The 20475-nt window shown below is 38.4% G+C and overlaps 1 protein-coding gene and 1 pseudogene across 1 annotated transcript; both read right to left on the bottom strand.

The window, feature by feature from the left end:
* Positions 1 to 281: 281 nt before the first annotated feature.
* LOC146889239 (X-linked lymphocyte-regulated protein PM1-like) lies at positions 282 to 9696 on the bottom strand. Its single transcript, XM_087903038.1, is given in 6 exon segments — positions 282 to 660; positions 987 to 1085; positions 1823 to 1922; positions 2615 to 2732; positions 5944 to 5978; positions 9566 to 9696. Coding segments are annotated over 6 exon segments (648 nt in total). The 3' UTR covers positions 282 to 495.
* A 1898-nt stretch (positions 9697 to 11594) lies between these two features.
* LOC125415365 (NADH dehydrogenase [ubiquinone] 1 alpha subcomplex subunit 3 pseudogene) lies at positions 11595 to 11895 on the bottom strand (annotated as a pseudogene).
* Positions 11896 to 20475: the final 8580 nt, after the last annotated feature.

The raw sequence follows: 20475 nt of genomic DNA, 5'->3' as shown, positions 1-20475 counted from the left end.
AGATCCTCCCTGGAGAACACACAATATAATAAGTGCCTATCTCAAAACCAAATCAAATCAAATCAATGTAACCTTCTACACTTGTATCACGTACTTCTGGAACTGATAGAACACTAATGCTAATATAAATTTAAATCATCTTTATTGGTAAAAAAAATTATTAACAGTGTTAGAAAGGGGAAAAAAGCACTACATCAGTGTATGGAAGTTGGGTACAAAGGAGTACTTGCTACTTACATAGACATTTAGATTTTATTTGGAAGTTAATATGAAGAGGCTTTTGTACTTAAACAAGTTAATGATTAAAGATTAACATTTAAACTATTTCTATTCTAAAGGCATACCTCCTAGCTAACATTGTAATTCTATCTTAACACTCAGGTTCAAGTTCCTTCTTGAAAGAATCATCAGAGCAAGAAGAACTGAAGAGTCAAACATTTGCAATCACTACCTGCTGCTGTCTCATGGAAGGAGACAAAAACAGTTACCTCAGTTTTAGTTTACTGTTATCCATGTTTCCATTAGTCTGAAATTTATCATAAAATAGTGCTTTGTAGTATGCTTAATATGATTTCTTTGAAATATTGCAGCTTGTTTTTTAAGTTCACTTCCTGAATTAGTAGCCAGATCATTGTTGTCCTTCTCCGTGTCCTCCAAACTCTAAAACAGAAGGGCACTTATTACTAAACAAATTCCAATGATACAAAGATGAAAGACCCTTCAGAAATGTCATACAGACTTGTTATGTGTAGTTATACAGAATAACTAAAGTGTTAATGAACTAAGAAGTACATTTGAAGTCAAATTCCCAATTTACCATTTCATGTCTTGAATAATCACTACAAAACCATTAAGATTTTACATATATATCAATCACTTCAGTCAGAAATAATTCAAAATGGTAAGTAGTTAAGACTTTATGATTCATAAAACATACAAACATATGTAGTTTTATAAGAAAATATTAAGTATTATGTGCAACATACCTTCAGGAACTTCTCATGCAATTCTCTAATTGCTTGCAGTGTCTGGCTCGGATCACTGTTAGAGAGTTTAAAAGCTTTTTGTTCTTTTCAAAAATTATTCTACAAATACAAAAGGAAAGCATTATTATAACAATTTGCTTTAATTTTTGTTCTTATTGTGCAACATGAATGCTAGGCTAACAACCACTTCTGTATCTCCAATCCTAAAATTTTTAAGTGAGCAAAAATAATTTCATATAAAACTTAAAATGAATAGTTTCCCAATTAATTAAACATTTTAACACATATTAGGTATTATGACTAAATTTACATTTTTACAGTAACATGCAGTACAATTATCCAACCAGTCACAGGATAGAAAAATTTTTTTATGATAAGGTATTTGCTATGTTGAATAGACTGGCCTCAGCCTCCCAAGTGAGTTAACAGACAAGCACTATGCAGGGATTTACTTGACAAAATCCTAAGCCTGGAAAGTTCAACTCTAGCTAGTACTAACACATTTACCATGTGATGATCTTCTTTTCCTAAACAGCAGAAGAACATCAAGAGATGGTTCACTGGATCTATCACCCCCTACAATTGTAAAAGCCTTTTATATAAAAACAGCAATCTTCTTTTCATCTTTCAGCAAAGATCTTTTTGAAATTTTAAGATCTCAACTATTAATATAGTATGTGACCGTATTTCTCTGGTTTACAACTCAATAGGACTAGAATAGAGGCAAGGATGAATATGAAATCTAGCTTAGTTCCATGAGCCTAATACAAGCTAGCTTCTTCATTCCTACTTGATACTTATACTAGATTAATTATCAAGTAAATTATGAAACCAACAGCTGATATTTCTAGTTCTTCATTTAATTTCTGTATATCCGTATCCCATTGTTGAAATGTAGTCATATACTGCTTAGAAAATTTAATGTTTATCTTCTTCCTGTAAAAAAAATAATGAAAGCAGTCACATTTCATACTAGTATGAAAAGAACACTCAAAACAAATTAAATTGGCCATTTCATACTCTAAAAAGAAAAACAGCAATGTGAAAAATACCTAATGGGAAACAATTATATTATTTTTCCTAACAGATTAAGAGAAGTTTTCTCTCATGTTTTACCTCTTCAAAATCAAGGAAATTTTAAAATATCAATTTTTTAGAAAATTAATTGCATTTCCAACTAGTTTATTTTTATTATTTCTTACCAAATATAGGATCTAATTTATTTTTCCCATTTTGACACAGTTAAGACTCAGTACAAGCCTTGTCAGTTAAAACATACAATCTGCATATATACCTGATCCCTTTCTAAATTGTAAAACATACTTAGCCATAAATTAATTTTTGAAATCTTTACAAGTCATTTGTATTTCCAGAATGGATGTAAATCAACTTTAAAAATCTCCAACTACATTTATTTAAAAAGAAAAAATAAAAATTTCACTGACTTCTAAGAATTATATCTAGTTTCTATGAAGATATGAAGTTATTGTGTTAACTGCTTAGATAAGATTAAAGCCAAACATTTCTACTAAAAGTTCAAAAAATTATTGTCTTTTTATAATTACTTTTCATAAATATATATTTTTTAGAATGATACAAATGTGACCCTATAAAACTATTAACCATACCTTCCTTGTGCATTCATTTTCCAAACTTGTTCAAGTTTCTCGTTGTTGCTTTTGAAACAATCTTTGACATAAGTTTCCATGTGTTTTCTCTTTATATGAAGAGTCTTGTTAATGACACCTATATTGAAAATAAGTCTCATGTTGAGGAAACTTCAGTTGTTCCCATGTATGCAAGTAAATATAAATAAATATAAAGTTCATTCAAAAATACTAAGAAATTTTAAAATTAAGTTGAAAGATGTCACAAACATAGTATACTAAATGTTTCATATTTTAGAATACTTACTGGTTTTTATTTTCAGAAGAAGGATGCTCAACTAATAGAGTCTATGCCAATGTTCCAAAATACAAAAAACTCCACTGTCATATATTTTGGATAAGATATGTTCAACCTTACCCCAATTTTGATTTCCCCAATAATTCTAAAATTCGGGAACAGTTTTCAAAAGGACAGATACACAAAACAAAGGATCAATGATGGACTTTTAATTTCTTCATGAGAAAACACTTTCATAAAGGCTAATTTTTTAAAGATTTTATTTATTTATTATGTATACAGTGTTTTGTCTACATGTATGTTTGCAGGACCGAAGGAGGTACCAGATCTCATTATAGATAGTTGTGAGCCACCATGTGATTGCTGGGAATTGAACTCAGGACCTCAGGAAGAATAGTCAGTGCTCTTAACCTCTGAACCATCTCTCCAGCCCCCAAGGCTAAATTTTTCTAAATTTATAAAAGACTATACAACCGAAAGAATATAATTGGCTGTATTATTGTTAGAACTCATTTATTTGAAGTATTCTGTTAAAACAAGAAGGAAGCCAGGCATGTTGGCTCACACTTTAATCCCAACACTTGGGAGTCAGAGGCAGGCAGATCTTTGAGTTCAAGATTAGACTTGTCTCCATAGTGAGTGCCAGGACAATCAGAGCTACATTGTGAGGCCCTGTCTCAAAAACAAAACAAAACAAAAACAATATCCAATAAACAAACAAACCAAAAGAAAAAAATAAACTCATATAAAAATCAAACAAAACACTCCCCCAAGGGAGAAAAACAAACAAACAAAAAAAAAAAAAAAACAAGAGAACAGCCAAAGACAGGGATCAGTGTTTAAGAGTGGCTGCACTTTCACAGGACCTGGATTTGATTCCCAGCACACACATGATAGCCACAACTATCTCCAACTACAGCTTCAGAGGATCTGATGCCCTGTGTCAAACTGCCAGGCACCAGGTACTTATGTATGTGGCGCACTGACATACCTGCATGCAAAGCACCCATACACACAAAAATAGATTAAAATTGTTGTATTATAAGCAAGAATATCCAAAGTGTACTTAAATCTAATAAAAATTATTTTTAAAACGCATAGTCAATTATACTGCAAAATCTATCTTTTACAAATACAAAAGAGAAAAAAGGTAGTTTGCATAAATATCGGTGCTATTAATTAAAGACTTTAAAATGTAATTTTTTCTTTTTTCATAGACTTTTGTAGGGCATTTTCTTCAGTAAGTATGGCAGTTCATAAAAATTTTAATGCTTCAGAAAATGTTTAGTACCTATCTAACATACACAGTTAGCTTTCAGGAAGTAGGATGCCGCTGTATTATGGTGCACACATTTAATACTTTCAACATATATACTATGTAAAACAGATTATAAATGACTACTCTGATAGACACAAATAGAGCGAATCTTTCAATTATCAAAAAGATTTGATGACATGGGTAATCTCTATAAAAGAGCGAAATATTCATTAAAACAAGCAAAATCCCCACAGTTTCAGGGACTGGACCAATGATTAAGCAGTTCAAAGCACTTGCTTCTCTTGCAGAAGACCCAGGTTTGGTTCCCAGTACTAACATGGTGGCTCACAACTATCTGTGACTTCAGTTCCAAGAAATCTGACCAGTCATCTGACTTCTATGGGCACCAGGAGCACGTGTGGTACACATACATATATGTAAGCAAAATACTAATACACTAATTTATTTATTAAATAAATAAATCTATATATATATATATATATATATAATAAAAGTATTATTTCCTGAGCCATATAAGATGTTTTTGGCCTATAATTCCAGTCTAGGAAGCTTAAGGAGATTGCCAGTGTAAAGGCCAACCTAGGTTACATAGGAAATTTCTGGCCAGTCTGAACTACATAGAGAGACCACATCTCAAAGAAAAAGTATTGTCTTCTAAAAAAGTTCATGTAACTGTCAAGATATAATTTAAAATACAGATTCTTTTGTATATCATTCTCTCCTTAGCTAGTAAAATTGTCTTTCCCTAGCTAGTAAACTTGTCTTTTATTCTCAATTACATAATATATTTATAAAAAATAACAAATGAGGGGATTGAAGAGATGATTCAGCAGCTAAGAGCACTGGCTGCTCTTCCAGAGGATGGGGGTTGGATTCTCAGAACATATGAAGTGGCTTACAACCTATAACTATTGTTCCAGGGGATTTGATATTCTCTTTTGGTCTCCTAGAGTACCAGACATACATGTGGTGCACAGCCACACAAACAGGCAAAGCACCTGTACACATAAAATAAAATTTAAAAAATAATAATGAAGGGTTACATTAAAGGATTCGTTTTTACAGTCCCTTATAAAGAAACAAACACAGAAGAGCCCTAGAAAATAAACTGGGTTAACAGAGAACTAACACAGAGTCAATGAAAAACAACTGTTGTGTGTTCAGAAATTTATGTTCATATCATTTAACTTTGAATACATGGAACTGTAACAATGCTTGCACCTATCCTATTGTTTCTTCTAAAATCACATCAAAGCAGCTGGGAAGATGGCTCCGTAAGTATAAGGGCTTGCTGTGAAAAGATGAGAACCTGAGTTTGAATCCAGCATCCATGTAGAAAGTTAACCAAGAATGCTTGCTCCTGTAATTGCAGCTCTGTGGTAGGCAGAGAGGGGATTGCTAGGACTTGTTGGCTGCCAGTCTAGTGAGAGACCCTGTCTCAAGAGAATAAGATGAAAAGTAATAGAGCAGGACATTAAAATCCTCCTCTGGCCTCCACATGTGTACATGGGTATATATACACCATATAAATAAACACACAAAAAATAAAAATAAAATTTCACTAATGTCATGCATGTCAAAAAGCATCATTTTTACTTTCCATACCATAGGGAAAAAATATTCAATGACGCTAAATCAAAGATACATACAAAATTCTATAAATGGGAGCAAGACATTAGAAACAGTTTTATAATATGTTGACTAATATTTCCTAGTATATAAATTATATAAACACTATATAGTTTTAAATAAATTACATATCCAAAAACGCACCTCCAAATTTTCCCAGAATATTCTGCACTTGAGCTCTGTGAAGAAATTAAATTCTTAAAAATTAAGATTGTTAGGGATACAGTTTAGTAGTACAGCTTTTGCCTTACATACACAAAGATGATGGTTTGAGTTACAGCACTACTCCCTCCCCAAAACCATTCAAATTAAGAATTCATATTATGTAATTCTTGTTTTAGAATATAAATCATATGACAAGGATTTATATAGATTAAACTTTTCTGGAAGTACTTAATTGAACGGGGATAATAATTTTGAACATATTACCCTGTACCTCCAACTGTTTCTTCAGGTTTTGCCTCCTCATGTTGTTCAATTACTTTGAGATGATCAAAACAAGATGGTAAACCAAAACATATTGCCAACATTAGGTTTTAAATCAGATCTATAATTTCTCTGAAATTTAGATTAAATCAAGTGATTTATGGTTATCTTAAGAAAACAAGTTTTTAAGTCTTTCTGGACAAAATCATGAATTATTATGAATTATTTATCTACATGGGATTACAGAAAAGAGATACTATATGAGTCTTTAGATCTATGATACAAGCTTAAAACGAGCAACTGAGAAACAAAGCTTAGCAAAGTTTCACTCAGTTTAAAATATAGAAAGTTCCAGTCATTGTTTGGTCACTTCCACAACTTCATACCATGAGAGGGAGCTCCTGACTCAGAGCCAGAACCCAGAGGTGGAGTAGACCAGAGACCTAGGATAGACCCAAACATGACTGGCAACAAAGATCAATGAAATGATTCCTAATGATATTCTGCTATACTCGTAGATTGATGCCTAGCCCAATTGTTAATCAGAGATGGAAACAGATGCAGAGAAGGACAGTCAAACACTAAGTGGAGCTCTGGGAATCCTGCTCAAGAGAGGGAAGAAGGATTATAGGAGCCAGAGGGATCAAGGACACTATAAAGAAACCCACAGAATCAACTAACCCGAGTTCGTAGGGACTCACAGAGACTGAACGGACAACCTGGGAGCCTGTATGGGCCTGATCTAGGCATATATGTTACAGTTATGGGCCTCCTAAGGGGCTGTCTCTGACTCTGTTGCCTACTTTTAGGACCCTTTCCCTCCTACTAGGTTGCCTCATCCAGCATTGATAGGATGGGAATGTGCTTAGTTTTGCTGTCACTTGATATGCCATGCCTGGTTGGCATCCTTGATATGCCATGTCTGGGCAGACTACCCTTTTCTGAATGGAAACCGAAGAGGAGTAGACCCAGGGTAGAGGGAATATGAGGAGAAGAGGCTGGGAGGAGAAAAGGGAGGGGAAACTGCAGTTGGAATGTAAAAATAAATAAACAAATACAAAAAGTATAGTAAGTTCAAAACATTAGCTGTAACGTCAATGCCCCATATTAGATATCTGGTACCTTCCAAAATGTCCACTGGTGAAACATTCATATCTTCCTCTTTATCAAAGTCATCACTTGTTAAGCAAGGATTATCCATTGGTGGCCTCACATAATTCTCAGAATGCTTCCTTTTCCACAAAGAAACTTACGTTTTCTGATTTAAAACACAAAAGAAAAGTCTCTCAAGCCATCTGAATCACTTAAACTGATAAAACTGAAAATATAATATATAATAAGAATAATTTATAAAAATAGCATTTACTAATTGCACAAATGGTTTAAAGATAAACCCATATTTCTATTACCTTCGGCTTTAAGACTAAACAGTTTATCATTTAAATATTTACCAGAATAGCTGGCTTGAGAAGTAACCACTAATAATTTTAACTATATGCATACTTGTTTTTAAAAAATAAAGAATATTTTAGTTTTGGGTTTCCTTATTTTATAAGTCTAAAACTGAACAGTTAAAAACAAAACAAAATTAAACAAAACATAATTAATGATGGCTTCAACTCTGAGTCCAAGTGGTTTTACACCTAATCTGCATTTTGGTCCCATGTCTGCTAGGTTTTTGATAAATTTGAGTAAATGTGTCTGTATCCCAGTCCCACGTTAGTTATTAACACAAGTATGTCCCCCCAATTTTTTTTATAGCAATATGAATCTAAAGTAAATCTAAAATTTAAAGATCTGCAAGGTTGAAGATTCATTTCAGTGCTACAGAAAGAAGCTCTAGACTCAGTCCTCAACAATGCAAAAGAAAATGTAAAAATAAAACAGGCATGATTCCTCAGACCCCAGGCCATATATAAGGCAAGGGACTTCAATTTTAACACCAGTCCAAGCTTCACATTTTTGTTCTTTAAAAAGATAATAGGTTGGGATGCCCCGAGCGGCCTGCGAGCCAGGCAGAGGCTGCCACCAGAGCAGTGCAGGTTTCCCGGGCAAGCGGCAGAGTCAGGCGGCTGGATGCGGTGGACGACAGAGTAAATGGACATAAGGATATACATAAAGCTAAACATTTATTACTTAAAGAAGAGGGAGACATTTATCACTTAAAAAGAGGGAGACAGAGAGACATGGAGACAGACATAGAGAGACAGAGACACGTGTGTACACACCAAGAGACAAAAACAAAAGAGAGAAGGGAAGATGGCAACCAGGGAGGTCAGAAGTGGCTGGGGAGTGGGCGTGGTTAGTCCTTAAAGGGACCAGAGCATAAGGAATAACATACATGAGGTTTCAAGCAAACCTGAGGTAGAAAGTAAGACTCTAAACCAAAACAACACATAAATAAAAACAGACTGCCCAGGTGGTAGTGGCGCATACCTTTAATCCCATCACTTAGGAGGCAGACACAGGGGATCTCTGTGACTTCCTACAGACCAAGTTCCAGGATGGTAAGAGCTCCACCGTGAAACCAGTTTCGAAAACCAAAACAAATCTCACATAACAAAACAAAAATTTATCATAAATAAATAAAAATAAAAACAACCTGGACTGAACTATGTCTGTAAATCCATCTCTTCTGAGGCTGAGGGAGGAGTCTCGGGAGTTTGAAGCAATTTGGGAGCTAAGTATATCAAATTTAGTAATTTGACCTTAAAGCATCAGGTAGAGGAAGAAGACCTGAGGGCTTCAGTTTCTAATGGATTGCCAGCAGGCAGCAGCCCTACAGAAAGTTCTAGTCCTGCCTGCCCCTAACAGACCTCCACTCCACCCACACTTTGCACCCCCATACCCAAGGAGGCTGACTCTCACCATCTCCAAAGCTCTAGGCCTTCCTGTCTTCTGCTAGGCACTGGTCTGTCCAAGCTCCATGCCCTCAGCAACGTTCCAACTCCATTTTTTTTTTCTCTGCAGAGGCCTGAGGGTCAGGTGGGAAGAAGCACTGACCTGAAGAGACTCCAGGACTCTGAAGGGGGACATCTTCCCTCCTGGCACTGGAAGTAACACCTCCCACACATACATCCTGCTGAGCTGCACCACATGGTTAATAGCCTCTCAACAGGTGACTAACCTCCTCCACAGTGAGTCTTCCTCACCAGGGGTCTCCCTCAAGCAGACAGCTCCCAAGGCCACCTCAAAGCATACTGGGTAACAGGATTTGAACACTGGAAAACCATGGCCACCTCAAAGCATACTGGGTAACGGGATTTGAACAACGAGAAAACCATGGCCACCTCAAAGCATACTGGGTAACGGGATTTGAACGGGCGAAAACCAATCTCACCCAAGCTCCTTGCTGATTGGCTGTGTGTGCGTGTGCCTACCAAGGACAAGAGCCTGGGTTAGAGTCTTTGTTTGAGTGGACAACAGGCGGAAGTGCTCTAGCAGCTTTGAGCTCCTAGTAGACGCCAGCATAGGCGCTTTCCAGATTCTAAGTTTACAGTATTGTACAAACTTGAAAATTAAGATAAAATAGGTAAAATACGAACCCCGATAAAGATGAGACCCCCCCCCCCGCGCACTTTGTTTCAGTTGAAGATGGCCATGCATTCATTTTTAATTTTAATATTTATTTAAAGAGTGTCTTTTCTGCAAGTATGTGTATGCATTACGTGCATACCCGGTGCTTTTAGAAAACATAACAGAATGCCAGATTGCCTGGATCTGAAGGATGATTGGGAGTTACCATGTGAGTTCTAGGAACTGAACCAGGGTCCTCCGCAAGAGTAACAAGTGTTTTTTACTTCTGAACCTTTTTTCCAGGCCTGTCCTGTGTGTGTTTTATTGAATGCTCCCAATACGTTTTCTTTCACTCTACAGTAAACATTACAAAAACATGATACTTTTTAAATAGTGCCTCTCTCCAGAAAAAGAAAATAAACTGTCATATTTTTGTTGGGGTTGCCTTAATCTTAGAATTTGATTTTTTTAAAAAAAATGACATCAGGAAATAAGGCATATTTTCCCACTACGTGAAAAATAAATTTGAATTGCGTGTGTCCATACATATTCATGTCCGCACATTCCAGTATATGCGTGCACTATATGCGGTCCAGAAATAGACACATTGTGTCTTCTCCATCATTCTCCAACTTAAATCTTGAGACAGGTTCTCCCTCAACCTGCAGCTCACCTATTTCACTGGTCTGGCTAACCAGCAAGCTCCAGGGATCTGCCTGTCTCCTCCTACCAGCAATGGGCTGCCAGTCTGGATTTTTAAAAACTTACTCTTTTAAAAAAAATTAATTTTATTTTATTCATTTATTTTACATACAGACCCAGTTTCCCCTCCCTATTCTCCTCCCAGTATCCCCACCCCTCCACCCCTCTTTTTCCATTCCCATTCAGAAAGGGGCAGACCTCTCGCGCGCGCTTGAACAAAGCATCAGTCAGGATTTTTAAGGTGGATTCTAGGGATCCAACCTGAAGCCCATAAGCTTGCAAGGCAAGTACTTTATCAAAAGAGCCATCTCCTAGCCCCTCTCTGTGAGTTTTGTTTTGTTTTGGCTGCCATTGTCTGCTGTATTCCTCTAATCATGCCAAGATGAGGCGCTTAAAATGCTAGTGATGATTTTGTTTCTGTTTCCTCCAAACAGCTAGTTGGGTTTCTTGCTCACTTTACAGTTAGGACTTAATTGTATGAATTGGACAAATCAACTTTTGATTTGTATAGTGCTGCTTATTTTTTTTCACCACTAGGCTACGTCATCAACCAATCTGTAGTTCTGTATGCTAGGTGAGTGTTCATCTCTATGTTTTAAAGAAAACTACCATTCTGTGAATCATAAAATTAGTCTCTGTACTATAGAACCTAAAGGGATTTGGTGCCCTCTTGTGGCCTTTTCAGAAGATACCAGGCTCACATTTAGTACACATAAAATGCATGCAGAAAAAACACCCATGCACACAAAATATACTTTTTTTCCTTTGGCTTTTTGAGACAGGGTTTCTCTGTGTGGCCCCGGCCATCTTGGAGTTCTCTATATAGACCAGGTTGGCCTCGAACTCAGAGATTCGCCTGCTTCTGCCTCCCGAGTGCTGGGATTAAAGCCATGCACCACCACTGCCTGGCAATAAATTTTTAAAAATTAAATATTCTCCTATGACTCTTTTCCTCTCATTGGGTTGCCTTATCCATCTCTGATGTGAAGGCTTTGACCTTATGTTATTGTATTTTGTCTTGTCACTGTCTCCTGGAGGCCTGCTCTCTGCTCGTGGGAGACAGGGTGGGAGGAATCCAGGGGAGAAAGGAGGTGGTGGGGAGCTGAGAGGATAGGAGGGAGGGAAAACAGTGGGAGTTGGATTTTGCATTTTTATTGGGTGGTGACAGGAAAGGGGGCCTCTTCCATTAGCAGGAAGATTTGTAGATTCTTCAGCCATTCCAGGCATGGGCCCTGAGGGTCCTGCAGGTGACTGGGCACATCAGACACGTTTCCATCATCTTGCACAGACACTCTGTAGTTGGAGGTTGTAGCCTGGTTGATGGAGACAGCATACCTGGGGTAAGGGCTGACTGTGTGCATAATTATAACAAGGCCCAGAAGAGATGGACACCACCAACACTGGTTCCTTCGCCCAGGCATTCTTGAGGAAGATGGAGAATCTCCTGGTCATATTGGTCTTGGAGAAGATGATTATATTTTCAATAAAAGTAAATGAAATAAAAATTCTCCTGTAATATCTGTAAAGATTAAGGTTTTTTTTACTTTTGTTTTTGTTCATCTTGACTTAATTTTTGTGTCTGGTATCAGAAAAGGAGCCAATTACTTTTATTCTTCATCTGGAAACCAACTGTTGCAGGGATTTCTGGGAAACTGAATTATCAAGCCATTTTCAGTGTGGAGAGGAAAGTACTCTAGCAATATGGAATGGAGTAGCCCTCTTGCTCAGGTTCAGCAACCTTTTATATTTTGCACAGCAGATTTAGCAAACAGGAAACACAGGTACAAAAGCATGTATGTGGATGCAAATGATGGTGGCTGGGCAGGGTTAAAATTTCATTACACCACCTCTTCAGTGTCTATTGTTCTTGAAGATACAACAAGAGTAACAAGGTCAGCTCAGGACAACTATCTCCACATTGGGGAATGTTCTTAGTTTAATCAGTGGAACTTTGGGAATTTTCCACCAAATTCCTCCTCTTCTATGTCAAACTCTTTTACGATCCTTCTAAAGGAATCCTCTGATATTGGTAGAGGAACTGGAGTCTAAATACTTTTCTACTGTTTCTGATGACACACATTAGGAGATTTCTAAGGTATGGACCAAACAGTAAAGACAGGAAAATAACAACTAAAGGTCCCACTGGGGAGGTCAGTCAGGGCCTTCAGGAGGCCTAGGTCTCATCCCACTAAGATCTTTTGGTCTTGTGTTTAGCCTTTGATTCATTTTAACAATTATCTAGCAATCCCCATTATCTAACAATTACCTAATAATATTTTTACTGTACCTGATTGATTTCCATAGAAACAACATTCTTCTCCTAAGAAAATGCATATGTCACCCTTTCAAAGCTGCAGTTTAGCTCTAGCCCTCTATGACTTTGTAAGACCATGGCTGCCAGGGAGTCTAATTGATTCTGCTGGGCAACTATACTTTGTTAGACTAGATTGACATTCTCCTTAATTTGGTTAGACAGCTGGCTATGTTGGGATTTTGGATCCTGAGCACAATTGCACCTGTGGCAGTAGTACCAGTAATATCAGGAGTGAAATAGAGTTTCCCTTTTCTATGTGGTGGGAGCCCAAGTATTATTGGCTACCTTGCAGTGACATTTCATTTATACTTTAATAAATAAAGCTTATCTGAAGATCAGAAAAGTAAAACAGCCACACTGGCCAGCCTTACAGACCGGGAAGCAGGTGACACACACCTTTAATCCCAGTAGCCACAATGACACACAACTTTAATCCCAGTAACCACACTAGCTTGCCATAGAACCCAGGTGGTAGTGGTGCACACCCTTAATCTCAGAACTAGAGAAGATTATAAAAAGGGAGGAGACAGCTCTCAGTCTCAGTCTCATTCTGAGGTTTCCTAGAGGCAGAATCACCATTTTCAGACTGAGATTGAGGTAAAGGTTAGTGGCTGGTGGCTTTGCTTTTCTGGTCTTCAGGTTGAACCCCAAATTCTGTCTCTGAGTTTTTATTAGTCATGTTACACTACCTCTGATCCAGGGAGAATATCTAGGTCTGGATTCAGAATAACATTCTGCAATCCCTCCCTTGGTGACAGGTAATATACTCTACTAGTACAAGTGTAGTAGTATCTGAGGTAAGGGATTTCTTCTTGACAGATCTGTGCCTTTTTTATTGGAGACCTTAAAGCCTGTCTCTTGTAATTATTTGAAAAGTTCCCTGGAGTCCCATGCCATAGGACAGCCAGTAGGTCATTCACATACTGAACATGATCCAGTCTTGCAGGATGTCCCAATATTAGTCTGGTTTTCCCCCAAGTGTCCATACATGAGAAAACTGCTGTACAAGCTGTTTAAGGAGGGCCACTGTATTGGTACTTCAATCCATGTTGTCCAAGTAAAACCAACATTGGTGTGGGAGGTCCTTCTGTCTATGTGATGCTTTTATTGGTTAATGAATAAAGAACTGCTTTGAGTCTATGACAGGAAAGAACAGAACTAAACAGGGGAAAGCTAGGGTGTATGCTGGGAAAAAGAAGGGCGGAGTTGGAGAGAAGTCATGGAGTCACCAGAGACAGATGCTGGTTGAAATCTTGCCAGCAAACCACAGCCACATGGCAATACACAGATTAATAGAAATGGGTTAAATTAATATGTAAGAGTTAGTCAATAAGAAGCAAGAGCTAATGGGCCAAGCAATGATTTAAATAATACAGTTTATGTGTGATTGTTTCCGGTCTAAGCTAGCTGGGCGGCTGGGAACCAACAAGCAGCCTCCCTTCTCCAACACAACATTCCTCCTCTAGACACACCTCAAATGTCAGAATTGTCAAGGATCCACAGGTGACATCAGTGTTCAGATCAATTATCAAAGTGGTTCCTAATTTTGGTCAGGGGCTTCTGGCACATATAAAAATTGGTGCCTAACACAGTGGCCTCCCACTGGGAAGCCATATGGTTTGCAGAATCAGTATTTCATTATTTTTTTTCAAGGCAGAATTTCTCTGTGTAACAACCCTAGCTGTTCCAGAACTAGCTCTTGTAGACCAGGCTGGCCTTGAACTCACAGAGATCTGCCAAGCTCTGCCTCTCAAGTGCTGGGTTTAATTTAAAGGCACGTGCCACCACTGCCTGGCTAGAATTTCTTATTGGTTCACTGGCTCCAACAAAGGTCAGTGATTTGATGAGTTTCCCTGTGGAAGAAGTTACTGTGATGATGACTGCTCCTGTATCCAAGATAAAGTACACTATTTGTTCTCTGACATCTATTTGAGCCATGAACTCCTACAGGCCAATCTCAATTGAGCCTGGGAGCTTTCAGTCTGAGTCTGTCTCTCAAGTGGTAGTCAAGGTTTCCAACAGGGACTTTTGTTTCATTGTGGCTACTGTACAGGCCATATTTTTTTCCTTTGGTCCCTGGTGTCCACTTCCTGGGTCATTCATTCTTCTAGTGTTCTTCTTCCTTGCAGTAGGCATATTGGTCACTGTCTAATGGCCTCTGGTTATCTTTCTTTCATTTGGATTTCTGGGTGTCCGAATTTTTTCCAGTCCCCAAAGTGAGCAACATCATTTTTGTCCTTTTTTCCCTAAGTAATTTTTCTTTACATTTTTTTTTGCAGCCTCTTCCCAGTTAGCGACCACTCTGATGGTGATGTCTATGAATTGCTCAATATTCATCACTGTGAACCCCTCTAGCTTTTAGATCTTTCAGTAAACATTGGTGCCAACTGTTGGGCAAAAACTGTGTTGACCATTGTCCAGTACACAGGAGCATCTGGCTCAAAAGGGTTGTACTGTCTTTAAGTATCACAGAGCTGGTCATAGAATTGGTTCAGAGTCTCATCGGAGCACTGGGTGATTTCTCGAATTTTGACCAAGATAGTGACTCTGCAATCTCCATTCTGAACCCCTCCAGCATGACTTTCGCCATTCTTAGAAGGGCCTGGAGGACTTCTGGTGTGATGGGCTTACATTCGCGACACTCATCAGGAAGGAAGGTATCAGCATATCACTTCAGGTTACTAGTGTTTGTGGGGCTTGAATATTCAGCCAGACTGGTGCTGCTTAATAGACCCTACACTTTTTATCTGGAGGTAAAACGGACGGTGAGAAATTGTTGGCAATAGTCCCAAGTAAGCTGGTGACTGTGCATAACGGCAGTCATGAGGTTGGTCATAACTTGTGACTGCTCTAAGTATGGTGGGGTGTGACATCATTAGTTCAGCAGATCAGTAGTGATGAATGCCTGATAAACATATTGAACTGAATCTGGACTGAGAATCCCATCCTCCTGAAGTTTGGCTGACCACATATTTGAGACAACAGACTCAGGACACTCTATGACTGGGCACTGGGAAGCCTCCGTGAGACCTGGACCGTAAGCATGGTGAGGTGGGAGTTATTGACAAGTGGTCTCTGGGCAAAAGATCCCATAACAGCTATGGCATGAGCTATCAGATGGCAAGTCAGGAGATAAAGCGAACACTGGAGCTTTGTGTTCTGGATTCTGAGCATGGGGATGGCCACACTCAGGAAGATGGTGAAAGTTTTAAATCTTGATACTTTGCCTGCAATATAAGTAGCTATTTGGGGACTGAAACTCTCTCAGAGCTCAGGATTGTAGTGGATACCCAAGAGGAGTGAAATTGAACCCTTTGTTGAGGGTAGAGAGTCAGACTACACCAGGTATTTGATATAAGGAGAACTAGTCAGGGTGGCCTGGGTCTCCAGTGCAGGCATCCCTCATTCTGCAGGTGTTGAACAGGTTCAGGATTTCTTCTGAAGGACAAAAAAATGTTGAAGAAGAACCAATAGCTTCACAAAAGGCCCTCCTCAGACTAGAAAGCAATTTTGGGGGCACCACCTCTCAGACTAATAATCCACTCTCACATTTCTGTTTGAAGTAGACCTGAGTCTGGTCTTTTGTGCTTTTTTTATATGTCATTTTGTTTGATTTTGTTTTTTGAGAAGGGTTTCTCTGTAGCTTTGGAACCTGCCCTGGAACTAGCTCTTGTAAACCAGGCTAACCTCAAACTCACAAAGATCTGCCTGCCTCTGCCTCCCGAGTGCTGGAATTAAAGGTGTGTGCCACTACCACCTGGCGAGTCTGTTCTTTCATTACTCTGCACTAGCTTATCTTGTATACAACCACAGGAAGAGGATCCACAAATAAACACTAAATTTAACAAATGGGGTAGCTGGTAGGAAATGAAAGATATTGTAGAGAAATAAACTTTGGAAAGGCGTAAAGAGACTCAAGCTAGAAGGCCAGCTGTCATGCTAAATCACACAAGGTCACATTCACCTTCGCTCCTGGAATCTCAAGGTAAATGCTTTGCTTCACCATACATCTCAATGGCCTGCAAGGCCACTGGCAGCACAGAATCTGCTCCTGCTCATGGAAAATGATGCACTTACCTGAAGGGCAGGGCGGTTTCTTTGCTAAAATCACGTTCCAATAGGACATGTTTTTTATTAACAAGGTACCTTCCTAAAGTGAATCCATGATCCTAACGAAATCAGCAGAATGTTCAAAAAAAGAGTCATAGTTCACATACCTTTGGATTACGTTCTCATATTATTTTATTAACCAGAGCCTTAGAAATAATATTGAAAATTAATTACAAGACCTGGTCAATACACATTTCCACTGGGACCTTTGATACCGCTCTCCAAGAACAGTGTGGTTGAATGCTGTCCACAGCAACTACATTCACAATGTCGTACAGCCCTGGAGTATAGTCATTAGGCTTCTGGAGAGAGTCCAAGGTGAAAAAGATGATGTCGTCTACCACACCAGTTCTTCCATCAATACTGGTCACACAGACCTATGATGGGAAATGAAGACACTGAGTATGGAGAAGCAGAGCCCACCACAGATGGCCCTCAACAACCCCTTGGCTCTCATCAGCAGGTCCCTTGGCCCATCACTGATTCTCATCCTCGACACACAGAGAATACCTGGAAACTGTGCCAACACATCTAATCCCTGTGTGATGAGAAGACATGTCCTTCAAGCTACCCAAGGTGGCCCCACACTCTATCTCCTGTGTGATGAGAAAATATGCCATTCATGCTAAGCAGTATGGCCCCACACTCTATCTCCTGTGTAACGTGAAGATGTGCCCTTCATGCTAACTAATATGGCCTCACACTACCTCCTCTGTGATGAGAGGATGTGCCTTTTATGGTACCCAATATAGCCGCAAACTCTACCCTCTCTGACTTTACATCTAATTCTCAGGCTGTACTGACCATGGTCTTACCCATCTTTATCAGCAGGCTGAAGACATCAAACCCAGTGCACTCAGTGTTTCCCCACAATTGCCTCACAGTCAAGACACTTTCTAACTGTTGTTCACAGAGCATCCTAATGTCAAGTAAAGCACACAACCTAGGAATTAAATATGTATATTCTGCATTATTTTCTCTTATTTCTTTTTCAATATGTGAACGTGCCTGATGTGGGATTTCCCTCTGTATGCTGTGAATGTGTTTTATTACCATTGGTTAATAAAGAAGCTGCCTTGGGCCTATGGCAGCACAAAATAGGGCAAGGTGGGAATTCCAAGAAGAGAGCGAGGAGAAAAGAAGAAGGTGGAGTTAGGGAGTTGACATATAGCTGCCAAAGGAGAAAGATGCTGAAACTTTACCAGGTAAGCCACAGTCTTGTGGCAATTCTACACAGAATAATAGAAATGGGTTAATTTAAGATATAAGAGTTAGTTAATAAGAAGCCTGAGCTAATAGGCTGAGTAGTGTTTTAATGGATACAGTTTCTGTGTGATTATTTCAGGTCTGAGTATCCAGGAAACGAATGAACAGTCTGTGACTACACATGTCCATTTTGGCAGGCGATCAACTGCCAAACAAAATCCTGGGCAAGAAAGTAATCAGGAATGAAGGATAGAAGCTACCTACCCATGACAAGGGCAACATGGAAGCAAATTACCTCACTGATCCTCTGAGGGTTGAGGGAGCTCACAGTGTGGATGTTCATGTTTGAATTGCCTGGCTTCGAGGAATAATCAATCAGCAGCAAGTTTCCTTTGTAAGGCATGAATTCTAAATCAGCCAAGAAAATTATAAGTGTAAATATTATTGCATTCATGTCATGTCACATTACCTAAGGCCCTTTGTCACTACCATAGGCTGACCAACATTTCCTTAATGTAAAGTCACTTTTCCAAATGCTAAGACAGATTATCTCTAATTCCTCCTACAGAAAGGAAACTTAAAGCCCTTTAAACACTGGTTCATCTACAATGATTTATTCATCAGACATGGATAACTAGCAACTGTGTGTCTGAGAGTGAAATTTATGGCTAGGAACATTGGATTTCTTCATCAAGTGCTCATTTTGATATCACCTTGGGGATGGCAGCGAGGTATATGGTAGGAACACGTGCGTGAACCTTGGTACCTGGGCTAGGGACAAAATATAAAAACTTTTTTATATATTTTTATAAAAATATAAAAAACAGACAAATATCTGTTTAATATTGTGGAAAAAAATACACAGAAAGAAAGAGACCTATCTGCACCTTTGCTTTGAGGTGATGAAAGTATTTTCCAGATAAATCTCTTTGACTTGTGTGATGCTATCATTAATTAGATTTTACATGTATCCTCCTGCAGTGGCACAAAGAATATGATCCCAGCACTCAGAAAGGGAAGGGGTTTCCTAAGGTTATGAACAATTCTCAGATACACAGTGAGTTTCAGGTAACTTAGAGAAACCCTATGTGAAGAAAACGAAATACCCAAAGAATTCAATTGAGTATGAAAGCCACATGGATGATTGTAAGAGGATGTGGGCCTGTTTGTATCCCGGCTGCACAGCTAGCTTACACCCGAAATAACCACACAGAAATTGTATAAATTAAATTACTGCCTGGCCCATTTTCTCTAGCCTCTTATTGGCTAACTCTCACATCTTGATTTAACCCATTTCTATTAATCTGTGTATCACTACGTGACAGTGGCTTATCAGGAAAGATTCAGCATGTCTGATTCTGGTGGCTCCATGGCGGTTCTCTGACTCTGCTTTCTTTCTCCCAGAATTCAGTTCTGTCTTCTCCATTTACCTAAGTTCTGCCCTATCAACTAGGCCAAGGCAGTTTTCTTTATTCATTACCTAATGAAAGCAACCCACAAACAGAAGGGACTCCTACACCATTTCCCCTTTTCTTTTTTAAACAAAAAGGAAGGCTTTAACATAGTAAAATTATATATAACAGTTATTAAGCAAGAATTACAGTTATAATATTATATCTATTTTATCTTTTATCATAACAAAGGAAAACCATAACTATCTATCCATTCTTCAACTCCATCAAAGACTCTAGAAGAATATAATATTACCTAAGTAACAAGAAGCAAGAAGCTTTCAAAACTCTAGAAATGACAGAGACATCTCTCTGCCTGTATAGTCACCCAAAGTTCTTTTGTACCATTGGGGCATCCATCTTCAGCCTTTAGGCCCATAGTATCCAGTAGACATTTCCATGAAGCAGGAAATTTTAAAGATAGTTCAGTCACTTTCTTTTGTATCCTGCAGAATGTCTCGCAGACTCTTTCATGAATTAGGAACCCCAAAGGATCATCTCACCTTTAGGCAAGTTCAGCAGTCCTCTCTCTGCAGGTTCTTTGTGTCCAGTTTATGCAACAGTCCAGGCAAGAGCAGTTTCTTGCCCAAATGGCTATCAAACTCCATAAGGAGCCTCTTCAATGCCCATCTTTCTCAGGAAGTAGCTTGGTGCTGCCAGGAGCAGACGTGTCTCACTGTCATGAACAGCCCTAAGTTATTGAAACATTAAATGCCAAATTCTGTAGTCTTTGAAAGAAATGAAGAATGCCTATCTAACTGAAATATAGCTCTATATATCTAGAAAATCTAACTAACATGACTACAAGCTTGACTGTTATCGATGATTATCCATCAACAACCTATATTTCCTAATTATACATTACATTTTTAAACGAACTACACAATCATAAAACCTTAATCAAGATCAGAAATACATGTACATATAACAAAATTTATACCAATGTAAATT

This window comes from Myodes glareolus, chromosome X (assembly GCF_982192425.1).
Source record: "Myodes glareolus chromosome X, mMyoGla1.1, whole genome shotgun sequence".
NCBI lineage: Eukaryota > Metazoa > Chordata > Mammalia > Rodentia > Cricetidae > Myodes > Myodes glareolus.
The sequence above is the reverse complement of the archived record's forward strand: the minus strand, read 5'-3'. Positions and strand labels throughout refer to the sequence as shown.